Source organism: Coffea arabica, chromosome 11e (genome assembly GCF_036785885.1).
Source record: "Coffea arabica cultivar ET-39 chromosome 11e, Coffea Arabica ET-39 HiFi, whole genome shotgun sequence".
Taxonomy (NCBI): Eukaryota; Viridiplantae; Streptophyta; class Magnoliopsida; order Gentianales; family Rubiaceae; genus Coffea; species Coffea arabica.
In genome coordinates this window covers 56740018-56767885 of record NC_092331.1, presented here as the reverse complement: position 1 = coordinate 56767885, position 27868 = coordinate 56740018, and the positions used below count along the sequence as shown (strand labels likewise).

Here is a 27868-nt window from a genome sequence, read left to right as displayed (position 1 = left end):
ATGCATGCATCAGCTCAGCAACACATAAGTTGTTGCACTCAATCCCTAACCAGAAGCAATGGGAATTCGGTTTACTCTTTTCATTTCGACTTCCGCCAAGTCAGTGAGTGCCAGGCTGGCACGCTCCCTCCAACAGGCAAAACGTAGTTGACCCATAGAGAAGAGATAATAATGTAATAAAACACTAACAAAATCGCGAACGGACAGCTTCGGAGAGGAAATATAATCAGATTATCAATTGCAATTCCAAAACAAATAAGCGTTTGATACCAGACGATAAGAACTTCTAAAGAGCCCAAGAATATAAAGAGAGATTACAAGAAGTATTCTCAGCTGGTAACAAGGCGCGTCAATTTGCTGAAGTGTTATGAGGTATTAAATTAGCCTAAAGTGGTCATTCTACAACATCAACAACGTTACCTGTGGCTTCGCATTCTGTACTGCCTCAGGCTACTGCTACTTGTTCATACAAAAGGTCATTGAGTCAGATACCTCAGCAACTTCATATACACATTTCCCGCATCAACGAAAAGATTGAGTCATGGTGCCTTTATCCAAAAGCCAAAATCCAGGAGACTATATACATGTAAAACAATTCCACGAATGTGTCTAGATCTTCAACCAACCCTGTAAGAACTTGAAAGCCCGAGAAGAACCGTCATCGAGTCATCACCAAGTTTGACAATGGAGAGACGATTGAAGAACCAAAAGAAGAATCACCCCTATACTTGCAGTTGTCGGGATCCACCTTCAAGGGCAGACCAAAATATTTCCGATAGGTTTGCTTATGTGAATCCTCAACTCGCTTATTATTGTCATGAACAGCAAACTGCAACTTGTGAACGGGGCTCCTACTACGTCGTCTTCTCCCTGATGATTTCCATCTCAATTGTGAGAGCAAATCATCTTTTGAGAGATCTCGGATGACTTTCAATTCATTCAACTTCTCGTCTCCCATATCCACCACAGAATTGTCAACAAGATCTCTATCATAACACAAGACAGCTTTCTCTGGTTTAACATTGCCGCAGTTAGCAATATCTTGCTTTATTTCAAGTCCAGATAACACGGATACAAGATCTGACTTTTCCTTTAGCTGCTTCCATCCATCTTCCAACCATTCCTGTGAATGCCTCAAATCACCACAACCAAAGATCAGTTCCTGCCTTTCTCCTGAAAATACATATAAAATAGAAGCGCTCAGTGTCTATTCACAATAAAGGCAGACACTGAAAGGCATAGGCGTGCAACATATGGCATGCACCTATGCATATCCATATAAACAGCAAAAGTATTTCAAACCTGGAAAATAAACATGTAGACGATCTTCAGATTCTTTCTTAACAACTATGCCTTCCCACCACCCATCATGCCGCCACACATCAACGAGGGTTCCAACATTAAATACCCATGAAACTTTACCCTTGTTGGTCCATGGTACAGGTCTGACAATACTCCTCCCACAGATTCGAACACCCAACTCATCAGGTGCAGCCAACCTGGACGCCAAAATCCACTCCTACAAGACAAGTATAAATATTTATCAGAAGTATAACTACAAAATGCCTAATTCTAGTCACAGAACAGTAAGCTGCATTTGCTATTTAAGGCAACCATACAAGTAAATGAAACTTTCATTTTCCCAAGTCAGTTGAAAAATATAAAAGATAAAATGACGAAAAATCAGTGTCTTCACCTCCAGATTTTGGGCTTCATCAGTGGCATCCATGATATCCTGATACCGTACTTTCACCTTTTCTTTGTGCTTCTTCACAATGAATGCTCTGAACCAGCAGCCTCTAATACCACTATCTTGAGAGAGCACTTCAACTTGAGAACCAATGCTTAGATGCTGCGAATTTTTTTTCTCCAGTTTAATGTTACCAAATGAAGCAGCAGACAATTCTTTCAGACGGCACAACCCCATTACAACTTTAGAGCTGGTTAGACTGCCATTGCAACTTTGTAAAGTAGCATTAACGTCGACTTTTTGGCTGGCAGATTGCAAGTTCGTGTCACACTCTTCGGACCATCGGAGCCTCTTCTTGGGTCTATTCGCAGCAGCATCACTAGGATTTCTTTCCACCTCTAGACCATCATCAACAGGACAAGTGTATCTCAATAGATCCTGTTTCCAGTAACCTTTAAGTTGAGTTACGTCAAATGCCTTGATTTCATCATTGTCAAACTGCCTGTGGCATACGAATGGCTCCAACTGAGTATGTTTTGCCCCATTCAGAAATTGTTCATAATGCTGAGGACTAAGAACAGTTGCCAGTCCGTCTATGCATTCAATACTGAGATCTTGAAGACAAAGAGAAAAGAAAATCTCCCTGTCACGGTAGGATTGAGGCAAAACAACACCAACCTCATCAATTTTGTGAAACCATCGTACCACAACCATCTTGTTGCCCTTGGTATCTTCATACATATCATCTAAATGAGCAACAAGTCGTTCGTCTTCTTCAGCCAAGACATAGACAAAATCATGAACCTGAAAGAAGGACAAAGGGACAAATTTGCGTAATGTAAATTCATCTTTTTTTGGATGTAGATGTCAAATTTGTGTACTAAAAGTTGCAAAATATCAACTCATAAAGCAAAATGCTGGAAAAGGACTTACCGCAATTTCAACTCCATTTCGACAAAATGACTGGTAATGTCTCCGCCTTTTCCTGCATGTCCAGGGTGAACCTAACCACATAACCTCTTTAGAGCACTGCTTCAGATTCTGCACTTAAACATCAAACAAGATCCATTCAAAAAGAATTCAATACACCAAAATCCATCTTACCAGTGCATCCATAGAACAATAAAAACCAGAATGGGAGAAAAAGGCAATAAAATGAATCTAACCTTTACCACATGTGAATCCTGATTGTTGGCTTCTCTGCTTGCCATGTAAGTGCCAACAGATTTAACTGACTGATGTGGTTGTAACTCTGAAATCAAAAATGAAGACAGTTGAAAACTTAGCAAAATAACATTGTACGATCACTCGTCACAACCAGCAATAAAATTAATATATCACCGAGGGGAGCATACACACACAGTACATGAAGTTGCACATATTGATATTTGCAACTATAAAATTAAACAAAAGCTGAATATGCAAGACATCAAATCTAAGCACAGAAGACAGAGATTACTAAAAGTGATTCTGCATATAAATATCATCACCAAGTAAGAAATTATTACAAAATCACCACAGAACACATTTTAACAGAGGAGAAGTAATATTGGCCATGAGAAAATAATTTAGAAGTCAACCTAGAATAAGGGCAAGGGAGCCACAAGTTGCTCAAGCAGCTCTTAGATATTGGCTTTTGCATCCCTGCAGACCAAATCATGGTCAGTCCTCCAAAGCATGAGCACCATATTGAGATAATTGACCCTGACTGGTGCAAGGAATGCAAGGACAAAAATAAATCTCTAAAAGACGTGAACTTGTTTTGCAATCCATAAGAGATGCTAATGCCAGCTACAACCATCAAGCCATTCTCAAAACAACTCTGGAAGCGCCAATGATATTTACAGAAAAGTTAAAAAGAAAAACCACATCCTGGTCCGGAAAAAGTCAGTAAAGGGTTCATTTAGTACTTAAAAATGCCAACTACCACTGAACAATATAGCAAAAACAAGACATGAACAATTTTAATTTTTTCTGAAGGTCACAAAACTAGAAAGACAATAATGGAATTGTTCTGAGAAGCATTGTAATGTAAATGCAGTCCTCACTACTGAACAACATTACCACCTGCTGGCCCAGAACATTTAGACATGAACACGCAATCTCATACTAAATGAAATTAAAAAAAAAAACTCTCTTTTCCTTGTAAGAAATAAAGGAAAGATGCAAGAAAAACAGACCAACATCTGATCTGGATATAAAAATCAGTTTTTATTTTCAAATCATAAAGGCGCCACTTGCCACTGTTCATATGTCAGATACAAAAATTTTGAGGGAACATTTAACAAAATTCTCAATTAATTTAAAACTTCCGCCGACCAGTAAATTTTTTCCTCCACCATCCAAATAAAAGCTTTTGTAACTCATAGTCTTCAAACCACACAGCAGGCAATGGGGACAGAATTTTACCGCAAAAGAGTGAGGGAACGATTTATCAACAGGGCTATTTGCACAAAACTAGCTCAAAAAAAAACAACAAATTGCAGAGCAGCATCTGATCAGGCTATAAAAATCAGTTTCAAATCATAAAGGAAGCCGCCACTTGCCACCATTCATACGTCAAATACAAAAACTTTGAGGGAGGGAACATTTAACAAAATTCTCAATAACTTTAAAAATTCTGCAGACCAGTAAATTTTTTCCTCTATCCAAATAAAAGCTTTTGTAACCATAGTCTTCAAACCACACAGCAGACGATAGGGACAGAATTTTACCACAAAAGAGTGGGGAAACGATTTATCAACAGGGCTATTTGGGTAAAACTAGCTCCCTAAAAACAAAACAAATTGCAGATCTACATAGATCAAAACAAACCAAACACACAGACATACACTCGAAGATATCGAAACTATGCAAGAAATTACAAAAAATATATATATACTCTTGCCCAGAGCAACTCTAGAAAACATTGCAATGAAAGGAAAATACCTATCACACTCTTGGTCAGAAACTTTAATTGAAGGCTTACCAAAATTTTCCCAACAATTTTTTTTGGGCTTACAAAATTAATCCACACTCCAAAGACTAAACCATATCTAAAAGTTCAATCTTTCTTTTTTTTTTAAAAAAAAAAAAAAAGTTCAATCTTTCACCAAACATTCTACAGAATTTATTCTAAACTTCTTTAGGAATTTTTTTATTTAAAGCAAAACTTCCATCCACCAGGTCCGCATGTCCTTTATTAATCACACAATCTTCTATTCTTTTAATTAACTGAATGGTGCTCAGACCATCCAGCTTCGCAAAATTAGATATCTGACAGCCCAATACCAAAAATTTATCAGAAATGGGATAACCTACCTAATTATCACGTGAGGGCGCCCATTTATCCCAATTAAAAAACCAAAATTTCAACAGAATTGTTAATCCGGTTTTCCTTATCAATCTCCGGAATTTCAATAAAATCCAAAAATCCACTTTACCAAAAACAAACCCTAAAGGAAAACCCAAATTTCAACCATATCAAAATGTCTTTTCTCCTTCAAATTCTTTGCAGTACCCATATCAACACTATCCTCATTAGCTCTTCTCCCCTAAAAAGCAAAGATCTATAAGAGAGTAAAGAGAGAATTTTTATTCACCGTAACACACATCCCATCCCAAACCAATTCAAAAAAAAAAAAAACAACCCAAAGCTTAAGTACCTGGATTGACAACAGAATTTAACCAATCAATGACCTCGCGCCTTGACCGGAGCTTAGGAAGCAAAAAACGTTGTTCTCTATCTTTAAAAGCGTAATGATACGACATATGCCTCAGCGTTTTCTCTTTTCCCACCACCGCCAGATCTAATCCTCCATCGCCGTTCCTTCTTTTCAGAAAATAGTGCACTTCTCTCTTCCCCTTATCGCTGGAAACGTACACCTCCTCCCATCTCTCGTACACGGAGGATGCCGCCAACGTCGTCGTTTGACTGCCGGTTCTGTGGGCTTCCATGCACAAATCCTACACGACACCGGTTTGTTTGAGAATGAATTGCTGATTGAGAAGTTGAGGTAGAGGAGGAGGATGATAATGAGGAAATTGGGCAAGGGAAGGAAAGGAAAGGAAAGGAAATGTCTTTGTTTGATTTTTAGAGAATTCCTTTTATGCGTGATTTTGAAAAGGGCAATTTATAGGTGGGGTTGTAGGGTTTGGGGGCTGTGATGGACGGCTGGGATTGAGTTTAAGGGGAATGGATGGAGGAAGGGTGTGGGAAATTGCTCGGTTGAAACTTTGAACATTTATTTTGGAGATTTTGCAATGGAAGTCCCTAAAGACTAAAAAATTTTTAAATTTAAATGCAAAATATAAGAATCTTATATTGTGGGTATGGCAAGTTTTTTTTAAATTCCACTTGATTTTGATTTTACCAGAGATAACTTTTTTCAAGGTTCTTTAACTCTATTTTCTAAATACCAATTTTTGATAATGAAGTTTGCATGAGTTATCATTTTTCTTTAAAATTTAAACAAAATTAACAACTATTTACAATGTTATATTGATTTAATACTATGTTTACATAGCTTGCATCTGAGATTTGTAATTCTATGTAGTATATACACATGAAATCTTTTCTCATTCATGTGATTTTACGTGAAGAACTTGGATCACCTTAATTAGCAAGTAAATATTTTCTTAAAAATTTTACCATATAATCAAATGACATTCTTAATTGTATTGAAAATAAGAACTAGTATATCTGTCATTTCATTTGGTTGTGGTTTCATTCACTGACTGATTAAACTTTTAATGAATATTTGGTTTAAAAAAATATCAGAAAATCAATCATGATTCATGAAGACCGACTTAGCTGCTACTTAATTAGACTTTGAAGGATGAAAGATGAAGTTATATATAACTTATAGGGCTTCAATTACTAATATCAACTATCATTCAAGTAATATCAATCAATTCTAGGAGCTTTTCATGAAAAAATAAGTGAAGGAAATAGGAAATGAATGGGAAGGACAATAATTTGATTACCGTAAATATCCTAGGAAGTTGTAGAATTATAAGAAGATTGGTGTCGTTTATTTATGGATAAAATGGGGGACAGAGTACGGAAGATCGAAGCCCAGGACGAGTCAAGTGGGAGAAAAGAGTACGCGCATTTGGCGGGTTTTGGGATCTATTGCGAGGAGACCCGCTCCTGCTTTGCAAATTCGCCTTTAGTAAGTAAAATTTTTTTTTTGAAGGAACAAAATAATGGAAATAGAAACTTTTTTTTTTGGTTCTCTTTTTATTTTCTTTTAATTGGCTCTTTCACATCAAATCCATTTGCCCATCCATTGAATTAAATACTAAAATAAATAATTCCATGTTAAAATATGGAATCTTTTTTGGTGAGTTATTTATTAATACTTCATCTTATTAAAGAATAACCTTAATTGAAAACATTTTTCATTTGGATTAGCTGTTTTTTGAGGTGTTTTTGAAATATTTTACTGTAGCAATGTAGTTGAAAAACTTTTACTATAGATGAGGTTATTTTTTAGTATTTTTTGTGTTTTTTAAGGTTATTTTTTTTTATTTTTTGTGTTTTTGAAATTATTTTTAATATTTTTGAGGTTGCTTTTTTTGTGTTTTGAAGTTGTTTTTTGTGTTTTTGAGATTGTTTTTGTTTGTGTATTACTATAGCATTGTAATTGAAAAACTTGTTTTTCAAAAAATGACCAATCCAAACAGAGCCAAATTATTGAATTAACATGCAACATTTCAATGCTGTAAAAGGAGTGATAAGTCTGATAATGTATTACCGTATAATGCATTTCTTTCTAAGGTGCACTTAAAAAAATGTTGAGTCAATTTATCAACATCTTTAAGCATTCTTTGGATATAACCACATATTCCAAGTAAAATAATGCACGGTGTTTTTATAGCACTTTACTCTGATAATTACACATTTTAAGACAATTATTAACCCTATGGACTCCAATTGTTAGATAAATTATCTTCTTGCCGGTGTTTCTACTATAGTAAAGACAGAGACAAATATTTTATTCGGTATATTTGGATAGCTTCACAATTAAAATAAGAAAGGAAGCTAGGAAATCTAGAGTTTTTTTTTTTGGGGGGGCCAAACGCAAATAGAGGATTGAAATCATTGAATATTTTCCTCCTCTTGCACAAATCATCTGCCCATTTGAGCTACTCTTGCACGATATCATTTAATCACCAGAGAAACCACTGCCATCTATTTTCATCAAAAGCATTTATTTGACAACTTCATTATCAACTTTCTTATTCTTTATGTAGAATATTTTCTAACAACTTATGGATAACGTTATATCGATGGTGCAGAACAGGCATTCGTTCACCATTATTTTTTCTTTTTTGTTTCGCTTTCTGGGTGGTCCCTTTTTTACCTGTAAAAACCTAAAAGCAAATATTGGGTGTGTTTAAGCCATCAATGGAAACAAAAGAAGAAACAACGAATGAAAAAGCCAGCCAATAGATGATGTTGTCACCTGAAAACTGCCTACAAAGAAAATCCAAACATTGAAAATGTTGTCCTATTTTGTTATCCATAACCTTAATGCATTTACTATTTTAGTCAACATGTTGTAATTAGTCGTCCGTTTGATAGTTCCTTTTTTGTGAATTTGTCTAGGGTGTAAATAAGTTTAATCAAACCGAATACTTTGGTGTTCGAATTTGTTTGATTATTATAACGAATTTGAAATTTTGTTCAAGTTTAATTTATTTATTTGCTAAACCGAACTTGAATGAATTTTTTTTTATCAAGTTTGAATACTATTAAACATAAAATGTTGTTCAAACTTGGTTTAATTAGTTGGCAAATCAAATTCAAATGAACTCTTACCAAACTAAGCTCAATTCGAGTATCAAATAATTTGGTTCATCTTTCAAATGATTTGTCTAAAATTTTACTATAACTTACTATAAAATTTTTATAAAAGCCTTTGTGTATTTGAAATATTTGGAGGAAATATTATTTGTACTCCATTTTTTTTGTTATTTGCAGTCCTACTATTTGTTTATCATATAATCTAATAAATGAAAATTATGTCATTAATAAAATGACAGTGGGAATAAAATTAATAAAAATACGAGTCCAAATAACAACTAGTCCCTTTTGCACTTTCCCACCCCTTTCTCTTAATCTTTCTGCTACTATTGCCTCTCATTTTCTCTTCGCCTTGCCACCATCTGTCACCTCTATCCCACTCTTCTCTTCCCCCTTCAAACTTGATGCAACCACCACCACCTTTCTTCCCCATCACCACTCGTCATCCTTCCCTTCTTCTCCTAATTATTTTTTTTCTTTTGGACTTTTCTCTTACTCTCTTCCCTCTTGAACAGGATCTACTATTCTCCCAAATTACGTTACCCCCTTCCTATTTCTTCCATTATTCTCTCTTCCTCTCTTCCCTCTTCTTATCTAATTCCCTCTCCTTCTGCTCCTTCTCCATATTTTCTTCCGTCACTTGCCTTTTCTCTTTTTTTGCCAACTCTCATCACCATTTCCCTATCCCTCCTTAGGGAAAGAGTAAGGAGAGGAGGAAAAGAGAGGAAAGAGACAGGTTGCAATGAAAAACAGGAAGAAAATTGAGAAGGAAGAATAATAAATGGAAAAGAGGAAAAAGAAATGAGAGAGAATGGTAGGGGAAGTGGGAAGGAGTGTGGTGATAGGGGACAACTACGATGGTAGGGGCGATAGTAGAAGGAGGCAGCACTACAATAGTAAAAGTACAAAATGCTAGGGAGGATGGTGGTGGAAAAGAAAAGAGATGTGTATTTTTCTTTTTTTATAAGATGTATTTTTATAAAACTTAGGTATTTTAACATATTATTGCAATTAAATTTTTAATAAAATTTTATCTATTAAAAGCAATGCAAAAACTCCCTTATCAAGCAGTCTGGATTTCTCTTCAACCCATAGTACCTATTTGGGGTTACAGTGACTCGTTAGGGTTGAGATAGTTTATTAAAAGAGTGAATGATCAAAATGATCACTAAACTATCCAAAATGGTATCGTTTGAGGACTCGACTTTTTTTGTTGCCAAAAAGTCACTCAATTGGAAAAAAATGAGCCATCCAAATTATTTTGTCAATTTCTACTAGTAAACTATCCGTTTACATGGGCTCACCAAAATGGATAGTTTTATTAGGACAAAAATATCTAAAAACAGTTGGCAGACCTATATCTCCATCGCAAGTCGTGTCATTAGCCATAAAAGTATCTTGGTTCTTTTGCTATTTAATATATTAAAGAAATTTTTAAAAAAATAAAATGTTCCAACTCATGCGATTCTCACTCAAATTAACAACTTGAGTTAAACCCTGTGCCTTTTTTGGGGATAGAGAAAAATGAAGAATAAGGAGGAAGCAAAGATGAAGATAACAAATAAGAAGCAAAGTCCAATAACAAGAGAAAAGGAAACCTTTTATACAGCCAATCTAAGAAAGAGAAAAATTCAATATGATAAACATTCCTCCTAATTTTGAGGAAATTGAGGAAAACCATCTCTATATTTTTTTTTTCTTTTGTTCTTCAACTCATATGGCAAGCTTTCCTTCTACCATTTTTTTCCCATTTTCCCAACTTTCTTTCTACAAAATTATTTTCTTCTTACTCAGAAAGCCCAGCCAACAATGAAGATTCGAATCACGGTTTCAGACTCGATGGCCATGGCGAGACAATTCTTTCAACTCGACTCCACTTATTATTCTGATTTGCTCTATTATACTTCAAGCTCAATTTGTGATTACTCCTTTGGGCCTCATCATGATTATTGTATCTCTCATTGACTTTGCTTCGCTCTCCAAAAAACAAAAATCTTTGGAACTTTTGATGTGGGTGTTTCAATGTGGTGTACTCCCTAATGGCAACCTTCTCTCTTATGGCTAGTTTGGAAGTTGAGGATAGAAAAGAAAATAAGAGAAAGGTTAAGTTATGAGAGAAAAGAAGATAATAGATTTTAATGTTGTTTTGGAGTTTATGAAAGAAAGATGATTATTTTTGGACACATAAGTCAATAAATTTTCATTCAATAGCTTTTCAAGGATAGAATAAGCAATTTAAAATTTGTTTGTAGGCTTTCTACAACTTTCCTTTATTTTCAGCCTGTTTTAGATAAAAGATTTTTTTTTTTTTTAACTATATGTGCCCTCTACCTCCTCCCAAATCAGTCAGTTTCTTTTGTTTTCTATTTCTCTTCCCTTCTTTTCTTTTTTACTCAAATTTCATCTCCCAAGATAGCTATTAGGTTTGCCTGCCTTCTCCACCATTTTTGCCCAAGGAAGTGAGAAAGAGGAATTTATTATTAACATTCAAACGTTTTTGTCTAGGTGAGAACATTCATCTAGGTGAAGGGGCCCACTCAATCATAATTTTTGTCTATGTGGATAATATGTCATTTTAAAATTTTTAATTGTATTTATTTCTTTACTGAGTTTATAATACAATAACAAATGATAAAATTTTATGTTTTTGTTTTAAAGCACAAAAGTTATTTTAAAAGTATCAACTTTGAGCGTACATGAAGGTGCGTTCAACATTGAAATTTCTATTCCTAAATTTTTGGAATGAAATTCAAGAAATGCTTCAAAAGCACTTTTATCACCTAGACAATATTATTTTTTGTAGCAAAAGTAATGTACTCCCAAATGGACTTTTATAAGTAAAGTATCATGCCCTATCTAAATTGCTATTTTCTGGAACTTTTTTTTTTTCATTTTGTGTGATTATTCTTTCGAGATATTTTCTAATCACATTTTTATCTCACATACATCGCATATTAAAAAAATATTACCTGTGTTTTTTTTTTTCAAAAAAAAACTCCTCAAAATGCAATGCAAATGGACTCTTGGCATTAACTATTTGGTCTATAATAGAAGTTCAATGCATTTCCTTCTTTAGACCTCTATCCAAATCCTTTTTTTTTGGAATTCGACCCGGGATTGATTAATAACTTTGGAAGTGGGGAGTTGACGTTAATGGCATGTCAATCACTAGTAATCAATTGCACTTACCGTGATTAAACTTGCGGGAGTGGAGGTAAAATAGAAGGATCCAGAACTGGATAACGCCAACAGAAAAGTTGGCGTCATTCGTAGGAAAGATCTGCCACAGTCTCGCGCCGCCAGCAACTGACAGCTAATCTCGACCCCACGGCTTTGGGCCCCCCGGTGGAGAAGGCGGGCGCGGGCAGACTTTTCAAAACTCTTTAAAATTGACCGGCAGCTCGGTGGTGGGTCTGTCACTTCAGTGGAAACAAGCATACTCAAAATTTACCTGTATTTCCCGGTAGAGGTAGACAGACAGGATGACGTGGCTATCGGACTCAGTCAGCACTTGACAATCACCATCACATGCTTATCTTTTTGTGCTCGAATGATCAAACAGTTATGATCCACTACAGGTATGTCCGTGGTGTTACACTGCACCGCATTAATGACGTGCGTGCAAGTTATGGAGCGGGAGCCACGTTTGGCTTTGTTTGTGTTGGATGTCTATTTGTCGAAGACTTTTGGGCTGCATCAAGCAAAGGCCGGAGGATAAGAAATTGAGTCAGAGGAATCGTTTTGCAATCAAAATGACAATTGACTAATTGAGGATGGGCAAGCTATGCACATGGCTTGTGCAAGTTGCAGAACATCGGTCCCTTTTGGCAGTGTTTTTTTATGAGGGTCTCTGTCTCAATTATGGCTGATTTATTGTGCACGTAGTTTTTTTTTTTTTTTTTTTTTGGGGTTTAGGTATGTAGTAGTTTGATGTGTGCAAGGCTATGATTGAGGATTTGGGGATAACAATTTTTTTTTTTTTTTTTGCTAAAAGAGTACTTTTGAGAGTGGCATGTAATGATACTCAAAAGGATTGTTGACTTACCGAGTTCTTGATTTTTAGGATTACGAGAAAATCAGCTAGATAAGAATTTGTTTAAGTTTGGTTTGATTTGTCAACTAATTAAATCAAACTTGAACAATATTTTGTATTTGATAAAATTTTTAAATCGATATAAGTTTCGTTCAATTAGCATAAAATTAAAATTTACAGGTTAAAATATCAAGCTAATTAAATTCGGGTCTATAAAAGCTCATTTAAAGTTGATTTGATAAATAACAAATCAAATTTAAATATAATTTCAAGCGCGTTAAAATAATCAAACAAGATTAAGCACTACGGTGCTTAGTTTGATGAGATTCATTTATATCCATAGAAAGAAAAGGGTAGAAACAATTGTATGTGTAACATATTTTGGATAACTTGAAACTTTTTATTAATAGCTTGTATAATTTCACAGCAGAAACATAATTATTATGTATAGAACCCACATGAATAGTAATCGAATATCATACCACCGTCGAATATCATGCAGTTAATAATGAACTATAACTTGTTCATAATGTGTTCTTGCCCCTTTTCGAAGATCACGCATTGTTAAACAGGAATTGAGTATTTACTTATTTTTGTTTACAAATTACAATAGTTCGTTTATAGAATCCATCTTACATAGAGTTTAATTTACACCTTTCAAAGTAGAAAAAGAAATGGATGAATTCGAATACCAAGCCCAACTAGATTACCGTTGGTATCATTTTTGAAACTCAAAATTTTTATTGCCACGATAGTTTTTGACAAAATATCAGAATTATACTTCTCAAATTAAATCATTACCATTACAAATTAGCTTGAGAAAAAGGCGATTTTGTCACTTTAGCAAAATCTTCATTGTAATGTAGCAATAGCATTTGCGCTTACAACCTTTTAAAGTAGGATTTGGACATTTGAATACCCAATTTCAATCTTAAAGCGGGCCTGACGTTAGGCTTTCTCACAGATTTATGGACTACATCCACAGCTCGAGGCTAGCCCAACACTGGCGGATTAACAAGGCTTACCAATACCGTACAACTGATTACATATACTGTTCCCGGACTCTCGTGCGGTTTGCCCACGCCAACTCGCTCCCGGTAATAAACGTAGGAGGAGGCAAATGAGGGTAAGGACCAGTATCATTTTGACTAGCCGCTCCATTTTTTCTTCAGAGAAAGAGGGATTTGATCAACCCCACTTGATTCTTTGTTCTATTTATGGTACAACAGAGTGAATTTACCTCATTACTAAAAAAAAAAAAAAATTGCACGTCACACCTTAATTCTTCAAAATTACTAGGTAACCATATACACATGTCAGCCACTTGAATTACTAGTGTTTTGACCCGTGCTATGCACGGGATTATATTTCAAATCAAAATAATATTGTATATATTTATATATTATGGTACAGAATAATAAATAAATATATATATATACTAAAAAATTTAAAGAAGTGATGCTTAATATTTTGAAAAAAAAATTAATCTATAATGATTTACATGATAAAAGAATTGTTAACGCATTTAAGGAGAGAGTTAGGTTGGGTGGTAAGGTGAGAAGAGTTTTCTTAAAAAAAGTCAATCTATCAATATCCGACAAAACATATTATGTTATACTCATATATCAATACTTATAATATAAAAAAAAATTATAACCAATTTATTTTCTTTCATTTTTAGAAAAAAAATCTTTCTCCTATCTTGAGCCCCTATAATTGTTGAATGCATTTAGATTAGCATTTTTCATAAACTTTAACGTATATTTTAAAAAAAAATCTCCGTAATAGTTGTTTTTAGAATTCTCAAAATTATTAAAAATCACTATCATTTCCCTCTTCTCTTATCCGACGCCTAGTCATCAGATGCCTCCTACGACTTTCATATCTTCTATCATGGTACCACTTTCTATATTATTATTTTTTTATCATCTTTGTCATATCCCTGCAATTCATTTTCTTCTTCTCTCCCTTCTCTGCCAATCCTTGTAACCCATATTTCTTTTTCAACCTTTCCTGCCACTTTTCAACTTCTTACCATTTTTTTCCCTCCCTCCTCCCCCTATACCTAGCCTCTAAATTCATATCCCTGCAACCCAATATATTTAACTTTACCTATCATAATGAAAATATAAAATTAAAAATTGATTACAATGGTTGCAATTATTAGTATCTAAAAATGGGAATGAAAAACTAATAATATCTATAATATCCTCAAGTACTACAATCAATATATATATATATATATATATATATATATTTAACATAGCAAATACATAGTTGCATACGAAGACAGCAACAAGAATACATAAATAATTAATGATACCAAAAGTTATCCTTAGTGTTTGGATTTTGCACTCTTATTCAAATCTAATGTCAAATTTGGGCCAGATATACACAAATTAAGTAGTATTTTAGGATTGAATGTTCTATATCTTTCTCTTAAACTATAATGTTACTTTTTTAAAAATTTTTGGTAGAATTGGTGTTGTTATTATCATTATTTTTTTTTTTATCAAAAATGAATATTTTAAAAAAAAATTCCACGTTAAAAGGCTAGTAGTACTTTGTTTTTTATTTAGTGATTTCATAATTTGGATTTCACGAATGGTACCATTCTTGACTTTTTAAAACCACGACATTATTTCATGAATATTTTTTTATTTAATTTTGCCCTTTTACTTAGGATTACTAAATTAAAAGATAAAATATTGTCATTTACTTTTTTACTTTTACTAAGTTTGGCAATGCTTTCTTTTTATTTACCCTCCAACTAATAAACTTCAAACCAAATTCTTATATAAGTGGAGTCACTACTTTTTTAAATTAGAAAGGCATGGAAGCTACTTCTTACTTAAGAAAATATTATTTGCACTCCATTTTTTATTATTTGCAATTCGGCTATTTGTTTTATCATATAGTATAATTAATGAAAATTATATACCAAATTGATTATTGAAGTGTGAATAACAAAAATGGAGTGTAAATAATCTTACTTATTTAAATTAATAAGAAAGTATGAAAAGATGTTATATTTCTTATCTCTTCTTATGGTCTTATAGAAGTTTTAATTGTTGTAGAATCATAAATGCCGCAAGGAAAGCATGCATTTTCAAGGAATTTGCTCTTTTATTTCCTTAAATTCCATTTCATTTTCCGCACCGTTTTCTTGGAACCGAACATGGCCTAAGAGTCTTAATCTCAGTTTGCTCCGCGTTCAAAGTTCAAACTACATAATACTAAAATTGATAATTGGCCGCCAAGAAAAAAAAAAATTGATAATTGACCGCGACTCAAAAGCACAAACAATTCAAGTGGCTGACATGTGTTTACGTAGTAATTTTGAAGAATTAAGGTGTGAGTGTGACATGCTAATTTTTTTTTTATATATAGTAATGAGGTAAATTCAGTCTGCTGTACTATAAATAGAACAAAGAATCAAGTGGGGTTGATCAAATCCCTCTCTCTGAAGAAAAAATGGAGCGGCTAGTCAAAATGATACTGGTCCTTACCCTCATTTGCCTCCTCCTATCATTAGTAGGGGCAGCAGGTGACGGTGGAGGCGGTGGCGAAGGAGGAGGAGGCGGGGAAGGAGGAGGAGGAGGCGGGGAAGGAGGAGGAGGAGGTGGGGAAGGAGGCGAAGGAGGAGGAGGCGGGAAAGGAGGAGGAGGAGGTGGGGAAGGAGGCGAAGGAGGAGGAGGTGGCAGTGGTGGGGGAAGCCGGGGTGGTGGTGGTGGTGCAGAAGGTCCTGGGACAAACTTTAGAGGAACACCTGGACTAGCGGCTGGTGGTGATAGCAGCGGCTGCTCATCCACTCTGGCTCTTGTTGCATGGCCCTATCTGGCGTTATCTGCCATTGCTCAAGTTTCATATCTGCATCTACTCTGATATGCCTGAACGGATATACCAATTTCAATGTATATATAGCAAGTAAGTATCGATTTAACGTCTGGAGTCAGTCTGTCTGTAATATAGAAATCAAGGAGATCATGATGCTGTGGTCTGATCAGTGATCATGGATTTCAGTCTACTCGTTATTACATACGTGTCTCGCATTGATTGGACGACTGGTCAGTTTATGATTTCATATACTATATATATATATATATATATATATATAATTTTTTTATCCTTAATTTGTTGCTTGATTAATTCATGGAACTATATATGCAGTAATAATTTTTATCCTCTCAATTTGTTGGTAGATTCATGAAACCTGGTCACGGACTAACGTAGAACCAATAGAATATATCGTCGAACAAAATGGCCTTTGGGGACGAGGCTTCAATTAATTCACCTGTTTAGCGAAGAAATTTGAGATCAAGATTAGGGGACTGGGGAAGTAATGGAAATGGTTTAAGGAGATGAGATGAAACGGACAGCATACAATTGCTTTATCTACTAATGGTTTGATGTTGAAACTTGTTTTGTTCATTTTAATGAATTTAAAATTAGGCTAACATATTTACTAGCTTATTCATTTACTTATTGACTTGACTTCCGTCAAGCCTGATGAGTAAACCAACAAAGCCTTCAGGTCGATGAGTAAATTTTTAGGTTTTGTAGCTATTCCCTCATTTTCATGTCCCGAGCATTTTTTTTTTTTTTAAAAATTTTATCGAATCGTATCTATTTGGATTCTATTTATCGAATCGTATGAAGTTTTATCCAACTCCACATCTGAAATACGTATGAGAAATAAACCAAACCAATTTGGCACTTTTTCAACAAACTTTTGGTAAATCAAGTTAATCGGAATATCAAGCACCTCGATTCATATTTTAGCTCTAGCAAGCAATTCTAAAAAAAAAAAAAAATTCTTAATTTTTTCAAATTATAAAATGATTAACTCCATTTTATACCCTCGAACTTGTATCAGTTTCTCATTTTGCACCTTAAATTCTATTTTTTTAATGCACCATAAATTCTCAATTTTAGATAGTTTGTGTTCTCAGCTCTCAAAATTGTCCCATTTAACTCCAATCAATGGTAACGTAGCAAAATCAACCATATACAAGATCCTACAAATCAATGACAATGCGTTAAAAGTGGTCAAAAGAAGCCAAGAGATCGCAGTTAGAATAAAACAATGCAATGCATTGTCATTAATTTGTGCTGCACAAATCAATGGAAGTCAACGTGCTGAAAATTGTTAGAATGAGTGAAGGGATTGCAGTTAGAATAAAATGGTACATTTTTATTAATATGCACCGTCTTTTATTTCGTTGATTATGCTAACCTTGTCACTTATTGGATTTAATAGGACTAGCTTGAGGATTTAGGGTACAAAATGTCTAAAATTGAGAATTTGAAGTATCAAGCGTCTAAAATTAAAATTTGGGATGCACAGTGAAAAAGTGATAGAAGTTTAGAAATGCAAACAGGAGTTGGTCTACTATAAAAATTAGAATAAAAAACCTAGGGAGCCTTTATATTATTGCCGTTGTTTATTTTTGGTCCCTAATCCAAATTTTGTTTCCGATTGACCCTTGAACAATTAAAATTGCATACTTTAAGGACTTCCAGTGACGTTAGGCATAAATTTGGCTGGATTTAAAGGGCATTTTTATCAATTCGTAATTGAAGTCTCGGGACCAACATAAAAAATCCTAAAAAGGGATAACCCTTCGACTTCGTAAGCACACTATTAGATTTTTCTTTACAAATCCTTTCAAAATTGAGTTTTACCCAAAAGATTTTGACAGTGAAGTTTTTAAATGATCGGAAAAAACACCATATTCGAGGCATGGTGCAAAGCTTTTTTCTCGTGGGTAAAACTCAATTTTCAAAGTATTTGTAAAGAAAATCTAATGATGTGATTAAGAAATTAAAGGATTGACTTTTTTTAGGATTTTCGATGTCAACCTCGATGCTTCAGTTGTTAATGGACAAAAATGTCCTTTAAATCTGACCAAATTTATGTGTAAAATTATCGAAAGTCCTTAAAGTATGCTGTTTTAATTGTTTAAGGGTCAATCGAAAATAAAATTTAGATGATGGGCCAAAAATAGCCAACAACAATAGTTTAGAGCTTCCGAAGTTTCTTTACCCTAAAAATTAAAACCAAGCCGTTTCATTCAATGACTTCGGTGCAAAATTCAATCCAGGAAATCGATTACTGGATATTTGAATTTGATCGACTGCTGTCCTAAACTAAACTGCGCTTGAACTGGAGAATTCTTTTGCCAAATCAGCCCAACGAGCCGGACTTGGTAGTTAGTGAGCATAGTGACATCCGCAGCATTTTTGGCGGGGCCCCATGTTTTACACTCAAACTCCCCGTCGGACTATCCGAAGCTAACATCAACTAACTCTTCCTCGTCTTCTCCGTCGCGTCCTCCTTCTTTCCCATCACCAATTTCACTCATTTTCTTTTTGCTAAATCTACTCAGACATTTTCACAAATACATCGCCTTCATTCCCTGAATCACAAAATCGAACGTCCCATTTCTGAGAATTCATCGAGAAAATGGCATCCCTCTCATTCTCCTCATCACTGTCCACAACTTCCCAAATCCAACGTCTCTCGTCTCTGCCATTAAAGCCGCAGCAGGGCAAGCTTCAAAAGTCAGTAGTCCCGGCCATTCAATCCAAGATCCGGGAGATCTTCATGCCGGCTCTCAGCTCCACCATGACTGAGGGAAAAATTGTTTCCTGGGTTAAATCCGAGGGAGATGTCTTGTCCAAAGGCGAGTCCGTCGTGGTAGTCGAATCTGATAAAGCCGACATGGACGTCGAAACTTTTTATGATGGGATCTTGGCCGCCATTGTTGTTAATGAAGGCGAAACGGCTCCCGTGGGTGCCCCGATTGGTCTCTTGGCCGAGACGGAGGAAGAGATTGCTGAAGCTAAAGCTAAAGCCCAGTCAAAATCTCCATCCTCAGCTGCCCCTCCTGCTTCGTCAGCATCAAAAGCTGAAACTCCAGCTCCTCCTCCTCCTCCTCCTCCGGCGGATGGGCCGAGGAAGACTGTGGCGACGCCTTTTGCGAAGAAGTTGGCGAAGCAGCATAAGGTGGATATTGAAAAGGTAATTGGGACGGGACCGTATGGGCGGATTACGCCAGAGGATGTGGAGAAAGCTGCTGGAATTGCACCGGCCAAGAGTCCCACACCAGTTGCGGCTCCAGTGGCTGCTGCTGCGGCAGCAGCTCCAGTGAAAGCACCTTCTGCGTCTCCAGCGACCTTGTCAGAGATTCCTGGGGCAACGGTGGTGCCGTTTACGACAATGCAGGCTGCCGTCTCAAAGAATATGGTGGAGAGTCTCACGGTGCCAACTTTCCGGGTTGGATATCCTATCAATACGGATGCTCTTGATGCCCTATATGAGAAGGTACATTACGGGATTTTCTTATTTTGAATTGGTTTTTGTTATTTTTCAGTAAATTGTGGTGAAACTCAAGAGCTTGTTGGGTTTGTGGTAATTAGAATTCTGGGATTTGAGAAAGATTTAAATTTTATTAATATCAGGTTAAGAAAAAGGGCGTTACTATGACTGCATTGCTGGCTAAAGCTGCGGCAATGGCATTGGTCCAGCATCCGGTTGTGAATTCTACTTGTAAAGACGGGAAGAGTTTTACATACAATAGTAATATAAACATCGCAGTTGCTGTTGCAATTAATGGTGGATTGATCACCCCTGTTCTGCAAGATGCTGACAAGGTACTGATAATAAGACGGTTACCAATGCTATCGTTGTTCTGATTAGTTATAAGCATTCAGCTGGAAGAAATGTTGAATAATTCATGAAGCTGCTAGTTAAAATGATTTAGCTGTGATGATGTAGTTGGATCTTTACTTGTTATCACAAAAGTGGAAGGAATTGGTAGAGAAGGCTAGAGCTAAGCAGCTTCAGCCACAAGAATATAATTCAGGTATTTTTAACTTCAGTGTTGTGGTTTTTCAAATGCTCTATTGGGGATTCTGATAAATTGGGTTGATTGCTTTTGAGTATAGGGACTTTCACACTGTCGAATTTGGGCATGTTTGGAGTGGATCGATTTGATGCTATTCTTCCTCCAGGACAGGTTAGCTATCAAATCTAGCCGTTTTGTTCTCGTCTAACGTTATTTGTATAATGCAAAACCTATTACCATTACCCTTGTTTGTAAATGTTTAGGGTGCTATTATGGCTGTTGGTGCATCAAAGCCTACTGTTGTAGCTGATGCAGATGGATTCTTCAGTGTCAAAAATAAGATGCAAGTGAGTTTGATTGATTGTTCTTTGTTACTTCTATTTTGTTCTTTATTTATGGAGTTGCTAGCATGTATATGTGCTGCTATAGATTTGATATCTTTTGACAGAGGGTCTACTAATTTGAGTCCTTGTGACACTATTGCTTTTGTTCGTTGAAGTTTCTCCCAGAGTTGGCAATATGTCCATTTCTATTAGGTTCACGTGGTCCTTTAGGATTCACGGATTTCTGTGTTACATATAGTTGCTATGTTGCAGTAGGGATCTGTTTTACTTGAGATGAAACTTTAAATGCTGTTTGTGTGTTTAACAAGCTTTAGACAAGAAGCTAACAATAAGGATATTGGTCTGGCTAAATGAGACTTGTTTGATGCCTTTCAAGTCCATGTTTATTCAGCCTTCAGTTTTCTATTAAATCTCATATGGGATTCATTTCCAACTTTTTGCAAACTTTGTATAATATCAAGCAGACAACCAAAATTTGGAATCCAGATGAAATTGCCAATTACCATTTCCTCTTCTCGTAGATACTGTGATATCTATTATATGTCAAAGAAAGTGCACCTCTGGTTATGGTATCATTTGCAGAATATTCATTGCCTACCTAGATAGAGATAACCATTATTTTGGAGTTTCACGTTCAATGGTCTTCAGTCAATTCTCTTTGCAGTCCAGTTCTCTCAGTATATTGACTTTGTAGAGATAAAGCAAGTTTCACACCCATTAGAGGTGCAGGTCATTCTTTGTTGATGATGCAAATATTAAACCAGCAAAATTTAGCAGCTTCCCAACTTAGCAGTAAATCAGACCAGCTAAATGTCTTGACATTTTGTGTTCCCTAAGGTTGGTAGTAACTAGCTTTGTCAAGGTGCTAGGAAATTTGAAATCCTTATAGCAGGATTCTAAAGGGAGGCATCACTTTTTCAATAGCAACACTTCTAGTGCAATTCAATTATCTCTTGTAGTGTAATACATTGATAGGCTTTGGCAAGATAAGGTAAATCTTATGGTTCGGCCAGAAAAAAAAAATTTTCATGGAGATTAGAAATAGTATTATGCTTCTATTGTGCATTGTTGAGTTGGGTGACGACAAATTAGTGGGTATCAGAACAGCTGCCATACTGACTGCATGACCTAAAACTTGTCTTTTGGGCTAAATGTCTATTTTCTTTCTTCATGTGCTCAAGCCTTGAACTGAGCTTGTAAAGCTCCGCTGATGTATAGGAGCAGCTAGCTGCTCAAATAAGTGAAAAGTCTAGGGAGAGTTGACTGAGAACACAGCTGCTGGGAGACTTTACAAAGATCATTACCTGATACATTTCTTTAACTGCTTTGCACATTCATCATTTGGTTTGTGTCGAATCTTTATGCTTTTAAAATTTGGTTGACCATCTTGGGTTGGAAAGCTGCAGAGTGATCTTCTACGGTCCTTAGCTATGGACCTAATTTGCTAGTTATACTCAATTATTTTAAAATTCTTTTTCTCTTCCTGTTACAACGATGGAACCTAGCTGAATAAATAGCATCTCACTTTCTGAAAGAATTTCCGTGAGTGCCTGTTGACTGGAATGGTTTCCAAACATTTTCCAGGTCAATGTTACAGCTGATCATCGAATCATCTATGGTGCTGATTTGGCTGCTTTTCTTCAGACCTTCTCAAAGATTATTGAGAACCCTGATAGCTTGACACTGTAGATTAACGACATGTTTATGAGGGTAGCTGAAGGATGCTGCTTTGGAGTCTCGATAGTTTCTGGCGACATTTTTGCATGTTGTTGTTCATTTGTTTCTATTTTGGCAAGAGAGACCGGTGAATCCAATAGGACAATTTTTTGAAAACAAGCAATTATGTTACAATTTGTTGAGACTCGTTGGTATAATAACATTTAGTGTTACTATTTTTTCCCCCTGTCCTTCTTGACTCTTCGCATCTATTATGGAGGATCATATGGCAACCCTAATGCAAGAAAATTTGCATGTATGATGACGATCAGTTGAATTACTGCTTAATTATGGTATTAAACGTTTAGTCGGATGCACGATGATAAGTTTACAAGAAATCCCTCCTGTGAGGAGTGGTGGTTTGTGCAGAGATTTGGGTGCGCGGTTGCTGGCGCTTTAAATTAGTGATATTTAACTTTATTGCATTAATGTTACTACACATCTTTACCAACCCAGGCCAGTGAACCGTGCGTATGGAATTGGGGCATTATGGACTGTAGAAGCATGTTTTCGTTCTGTGGATTTCCTTGCAGCTTCTCGCAAAGACATTTTTGCATTCCTGCAGTCTTGCTTTAGTTTCTGTAGTGCGCCGAGCTTAATGAATTTACCAGTCAGGGAGGAGTAGTATCAGAAATTGGCATTTGTGAGGGCATTCACCAAGACCTCAAAAAGGCGGCAGGAAAAAAAAATAATGGGACCTCAGATGAAGTTCATCAGCTCTGCAAAATGGTCCTTCAACCTTGCCCTTATCATTAGAGATACCACATGAACTGTCATCACTGGGATCATCCTGTGCTGAGACAACTGGGCTTGACCCCTTGAAAAGTAGGATTCAATGATTTGGCTAATTTCTTCTTTGTTAAAGTCATAATTACCATGTACATTTGCCTAGATATCTACAAAATCAATGTTGTTACAATAACAGTAACAATATATGTCAAAATTAGAAAAAAAAATGTCGGTCTCAAAATTTAAAGTTTGAACATGCAAGATATTTCTGCTCCTGCTATTCACTGTTTGGATTCTTTCGGCTTTACAGACGGTAGGAACTGATTCCTTTCAGCTTTTGAAGAAGGTGGGGAAGTATATAGATCTTTAATACTCGAAACTTCACTGTAAGAATCAAGTTCTCTTGCTTGACACTGCATAACTATATGTTAATCTTCTTGCTGCTCCTCAAATGAGTGGTCTGGTTCCCCGGGAAAAGAATCAAAGCTTACCAATCCAAGCTGATGTTTCTCGAGATGTACAACTTGTCAATGTATTCTATAACTGGATGTGAGCCATTGATGTATCTCCTCATTTCCCTCTCCGCTGATTCTTCTGCAAATTCAACATTAAGAAAACATTGTTCATTAAAATTTGATTTCTACTTACTAAAGCTTATAGTAGCAGTTTTTGAATCTGGCGCAGAGTGGACTTAAAAATCGTTTTACTTGGACAAGTTGATGTCTTTGGACGGTGCATAGTGAAAAAGAGAAAAAGCAGGAGTTCAGATGCCTGACCAAGCCACTATCAAAGACTACTCCTTGCATACTTCTTATGCAAGCTGTCGAGAAGAACTAATCATGGATTAATTTCCTCACAATGGGGATATGATTTCTTTCTACAACTATATCCCTTCTGCACTTTGTGTAATTCAGCCGAGTCGAGCCATATCAACTATTGACAGAACCAAGGACATCTTAACCATTATAAGTAGATGGGTAAAACCATGTAGGTAAGAAATGGCTACGAGTGTTTACATTGACTCGCTGTATTCGTTGGTTTTGACTCCTATACTTGAATAGATTGTATGTAATGCAAATTCATAATGCCTCTGATCCAACTTGATAAATACAGTTAATGTCTGCTTTTTTGGATGCCAGAAAGGTGTTAGAAATGTACTAGAAAAGCCACAAAATGTCTCACCAGTTTCATTTAGCCTCTCCAGAAGTTGCTCCCTCGTCGGCAGGGCACACATACCAGCTGAAACAGCAGTCCTGATTGCCCATGTGTGGTATGGTGCACAAACTTTTGTATAAGCTGTTTGAGCAGCTTCTTTCAGAGAACGTTCACTGGAGTTAAAAAGTAAAGTTGGCCATCAATTTAGGAGGCAACGAGGAACACAAATGCCAGGTTAGTTGCAGCAGTTATGACTAGAAGCATCAAAATGGTGGCTGAGAAAGATAGGGGCAGGAAAATCCTACTGCTAATCAGAATATGAACGCAATGCTGAACTTCAAAGAAAATCAACCAGATTTTCCAATGAGCCTTGTTGGTGTTCATAACAAACAACGGAATGTATAGTAACTTATGAATTAAGGAACAGTTATATCTCTTTTGCCCGCCACTAAGCAAATAAACACAGCCAAGAAATAGATGCTTTATAGTAACATGCAATACCATATCCTATTCTTTGCTGTAACTTTGAAACACAGATGAATGAAACAGTACAATGATGAGGAACATCAACATCAACACTACATCTGAATTGGCTATGAACACCATTTAGTTATAGGGTCAACTTCTTGCTTATGAATATGTACAAGGAGGAAAGAAACATACTCGGCCGACAAAAAGTTTTGAAATAAAGCTCTAATGAGATCCAGGCCCTGCCTAACCCTGCGTAAGTTACGTGAGAGGCTCCCAGCTGATTTTACAGTGTCCATTTCAACGTCATAATCAAGTATGTTATTCAATGTGCCATAGTCCTCTGATGCATCCTCTAGATCCTGTACCTGGAGCAATGACAGCAATACATCCACTGAGAGGTGAAAAAGAACTACTGAAAACAGAATGAAGGTGTCATCATTAGGACTATACATGATACGTGCTTTTCTGAAAGAACATTTCATCTCCTGGCGGATGAGGCAACAGGTAAAGGAGGGGAGATTTCAGGCGTTAAAGTTCTGAGGTACAGAGCTAATGATAAAGAAACTGAATGGAGCTAGGTGAGGTAAAAAAAGATGCACAAAAGTTCTTCCCTAGCAGTATTAGTGAAGAGGCTACACGTTGCCCTCCATCTTTTGCACATCAACAACTTGATCAATTTGATTTCGTTATTATTACTGTTTACTAGTTTCCACCCACCATAGAAGAATAGAAGTCACTGCAATTAGGGGCTAAAAGGAGTCTTTGCTATTAAAAGTTCAGAAAAAAGCTGTGATTTTTGTGCTTGGCAATCATCCAAAAACCATAAGCCCTGCCATCTTCTAGAATCAGTCGTACCTCCTATGAGGGAAGCTTCCCTTGGTATAAGAAGAGTTACTCTCAAATAGGTGACAACCCAAGCAACCATGAGATTCCGCGCTTAAAGCATATTATCTGTAAATTCTCCTATTCAAATCTTTGGCATTGATCATGAAGCCCGAACGCAAGTTCACCCCATTGAAAACTATAGCAGGTGGCTCTTTCATTTCTTAGTCCTAAATGTATACTTTTTCGAGGAGAAAAGAAGAAAATAGAGCAAATACCATTCTGCAGTAATTGCTTATACAATTTTATTCTGGGATGGAAGCGTCAAAACAAGACCTTGTTCATTTGTTACATACACGAAACTGATCCAGCAATTTTTTTCTGTTCCTTCTGTTGACCAAATTAAACTAATTTGCCCCTCTTAATCCTAAATCTCTGCCTATGTAAGAAATCATACTGGCAAGAGACATACCTGTGCTTGGATGACATACATATATAAGGCATTAAAGATTTCAGACATACAAATGTTATCCCTCCAAGCCAAAAATCCATGCATAAAAGATGCTCAAAAAGTATATAATTTTAGAGAATCAGGCCCAATGGTAAAGGGTCTTTGTCCCTGGTTTTAGAATGAGTGTTCAATTCTTACCGTCTCTATTCCCTACTTCGTATTTCCTACTCTTCCCATTCTAAAAATAAAAAAGAAATAAAAACAAATAAACAGTGCTAACCTTGGACACGTACTCCATCTCCGCAAATTTGAAGGCAATTCCCAAAGAACCAAAGAGGACGGAAACAAGAGAACATGCATCACAAAAGGGCTTCAAATCAAGATCAAAATTAGGACCCCTTGACTTCAATAAACGAGAAAGTTCCTCAAAAGCATCTGCAATGGCAGATAAAGGAGTTCCCTCTGAATCCGAAACAGCATCCTCAAAAGCATCATCATCTTCCATTACACTGTTCCTTCTCGTTGTTGCACTGCTTGAACCTGTTCTTTCCTTAGTCCTTCAAAAACAAGAAAAAAAATCCCACATGTTTCAAACTTAATTATAAGATCCAATTAACCATCAGCACTTTCCTTTGTTTATAAACTAAAAATACCTAAACAAAATCAATATCAAGAAAAAGTTGTGGGGTGGAGTATAAAGCAAGAAACTGGTGATCATAATTAAGAGTTTGGCTTACTTTTGTCTGTAGTTTCGTTGTATTGTGTTAAGGAACGAAGGGAAGCGGGGGGCCATCGTTTCTTGGAGTCTGCTAAGATTGCGCTCTGTCTTACAAGAAACTCTACAAATCTATGCAGTTGTTTCTTCAGAAATTTGAAGGTAGTTAATACGAAGCCAAGAGAGTTTTCACTATTCTAAATTTGGCGCGCCATGGGTCGTTATAACCTTAACCGAACCTTTGAGAAAGGTTGCGCGTATTGACTGTTAGGTACATACCAAATAACAGAGAATCTGTTTCCTCCACAATTTAAAGTGTGACGATTGACAATGGAGCTTTCCGATTGATTGCGTGTATACTCCTTTTTTTTTTTCTTTTTTTTTGTGGGCAAAACTAGTTATAATTAGGGAAGTATGTGTTGGATTAATTGACGTGAGATGGAGAACAAAGCTGAAAATCCATAATCGTACACGTTTTTTTTATTCCTATTGTGCTAAACTTTTTTTAACAGTATGCATTCCTTGTCATATTCTATATATATTCCTTTTGGAATAAAGTGCCAAAACGTTAAACTAATCCAATCAAAATACTCGGTAAGGTGAAAAATAATTTTTACCCTTTTTTTTTTTTTTGCGTTATCTTCTCGTCAAGACGTTAAAATAATCCAATCAAAACACTCGTAAGGTAAAAAATAATTTTTACCCTTTTATTTTTTGTGTGTTATCTTCTCACTTCTCCCTACATCCTCATATGGAGTATCTTTTATCGGACATAGAATTTGAACTCTAAATGAACTCTAAACCTGATGAAGACAAAATAAATTATATCAAAAATTAAATTGCCCATGCTGCTAATTCTCTATTGCATTTTTTCTTTGAGATTTAAAAAGAAGAGGTAATTTGAGGAGAACTAATGAAATTGGATTAATTACTTTTATAAGTCCACCTTAAGTTAGTCTAGTCAAACCAAAATAGTTAATGTAAATGTGACATCATATGATGATGGGGGGGGGGGGGGGGCTAATTTTACGTTACGTGTGGGGAATCCACACTCTAAACCCTCCTATAAGGAAAGGTGTTCATCTCATGCAGGCCAGGATGA

At 35.9% G+C, this 27868-nt stretch overlaps 3 protein-coding genes across 5 annotated transcripts; 1 reads left to right on the top strand and 2 right to left on the bottom strand.

The window, feature by feature from the left end:
* Positions 1 to 212: 212 nt before the first annotated feature.
* LOC113718966 (uncharacterized) lies at positions 213 to 5797 on the bottom strand. Of its 3 annotated transcripts, XM_027243912.2 has the most exons (7): positions 5335 to 5412; positions 3271 to 3334; positions 2857 to 2942; positions 2624 to 2731; positions 1697 to 2494; positions 1303 to 1519; positions 213 to 1173 (listed from the first exon to the last, which is right to left on the bottom strand). In XM_027243912.2, exons 3-7 carry the CDS (start codon positions 2899 to 2901, stop codon positions 659 to 661), a joined length of 1683 nt encoding a protein of 560 aa, XP_027099713.2. In that variant the 5' UTR covers positions 2902 to 2942; positions 3271 to 3334; positions 5335 to 5412; the 3' UTR covers positions 213 to 658. The 3 variants fall into 3 exon arrangements, with proteins under 3 accessions (XP_027099713.2, XP_027099711.2, XP_027099712.2); XM_027243910.2 differs by lacking the exon at positions 3271 to 3334 and having other exon boundaries at positions 5335 to 5797; XM_027243911.2 differs by lacking the exon at positions 5335 to 5412 and having other exon boundaries at positions 3271 to 3398.
* A 12980-nt stretch (positions 5798 to 18777) lies between these two features.
* On the top strand, positions 18778 to 22614 carry LOC113717795 (dihydrolipoyllysine-residue acetyltransferase component 4 of pyruvate dehydrogenase complex, chloroplastic-like). The gene is made up of 6 exons (XM_027242607.2): positions 18778 to 19840; positions 19978 to 20169; positions 20294 to 20381; positions 20464 to 20534; positions 20627 to 20710; positions 22292 to 22614. Exons 1-6 carry the CDS (start codon positions 18980 to 18982, stop codon positions 22394 to 22396), a joined length of 1401 nt encoding a protein of 466 aa, XP_027098408.1. The 5' UTR covers positions 18778 to 18979; the 3' UTR covers positions 22397 to 22614.
* A 648-nt stretch (positions 22615 to 23262) lies between these two features.
* On the bottom strand, positions 23263 to 27055 carry LOC113718924 (ACD11 homolog protein-like). The gene is made up of 5 exons (XM_027243858.2): positions 26789 to 27055; positions 26332 to 26608; positions 24971 to 25143; positions 24335 to 24480; positions 23263 to 23746 (listed from the first exon to the last, which is right to left on the bottom strand). The coding sequence occupies exons 1-5, from the start codon at positions 26842 to 26844 to the stop codon at positions 23640 to 23642; spliced, it is 759 nt and encodes a 252-aa protein (XP_027099659.1). The 5' UTR covers positions 26845 to 27055; the 3' UTR covers positions 23263 to 23639.
* Positions 27056 to 27868: the final 813 nt, after the last annotated feature.

Excerpts from the sequence above, each read along its gene's own strand:
- LOC113718966 (XM_027243910.2), bottom strand. The coding sequence starts at position 5,626 with ATGGAAGCCCACAGAACCGGCAGTCAAACGACGACGTTGGCGGCATCC. Across the intron at positions 2,495-2,623 it reads GAAATGGAGTTGAAATTGCG|GTTCATGATTTTGTCTATGT; the intron begins GTAAGTCCTTTT and ends TCCTTCTTTCAG. Across the intron at positions 1,174-1,302 it reads TCTACATGTTTATTTTCCAG|GAGAAAGGCAGGAACTGATC; the intron begins GTTTGAAATACT and ends ATGTATTTTCAG.
- LOC113718924 (XM_027243858.2), bottom strand. The coding sequence starts at position 26,844 with ATGGCCCCCCGCTTCCCTTCGTTCCTTAACACAATACAACGAAACTAC. Across the intron at positions 26,609-26,788 it reads CAACGAAACTACAGACAAAA|GACTAAGGAAAGAACAGGTT; the intron begins GTAAGCCAAACT and ends TTGTTTTTGAAG. Across the intron at positions 24,481-24,970 it reads CAAAACTTTTTGTCGGCCGA|TGAACGTTCTCTGAAAGAAG; the intron begins GTATGTTTCTTT and ends TTTTAACTCCAG.
- LOC113717795 (XM_027242607.2), top strand. The coding sequence starts at position 18,980 with ATGGCATCCCTCTCATTCTCCTCATCACTGTCCACAACTTCCCAAATC. Across the intron at positions 19,841-19,977 it reads TTGATGCCCTATATGAGAAG|GTTAAGAAAAAGGGCGTTAC; the intron begins GTACATTACGGG and ends TATTAATATCAG. Across the intron at positions 20,170-20,293 it reads TTCTGCAAGATGCTGACAAG|TTGGATCTTTACTTGTTATC; the intron begins GTACTGATAATA and ends GTGATGATGTAG.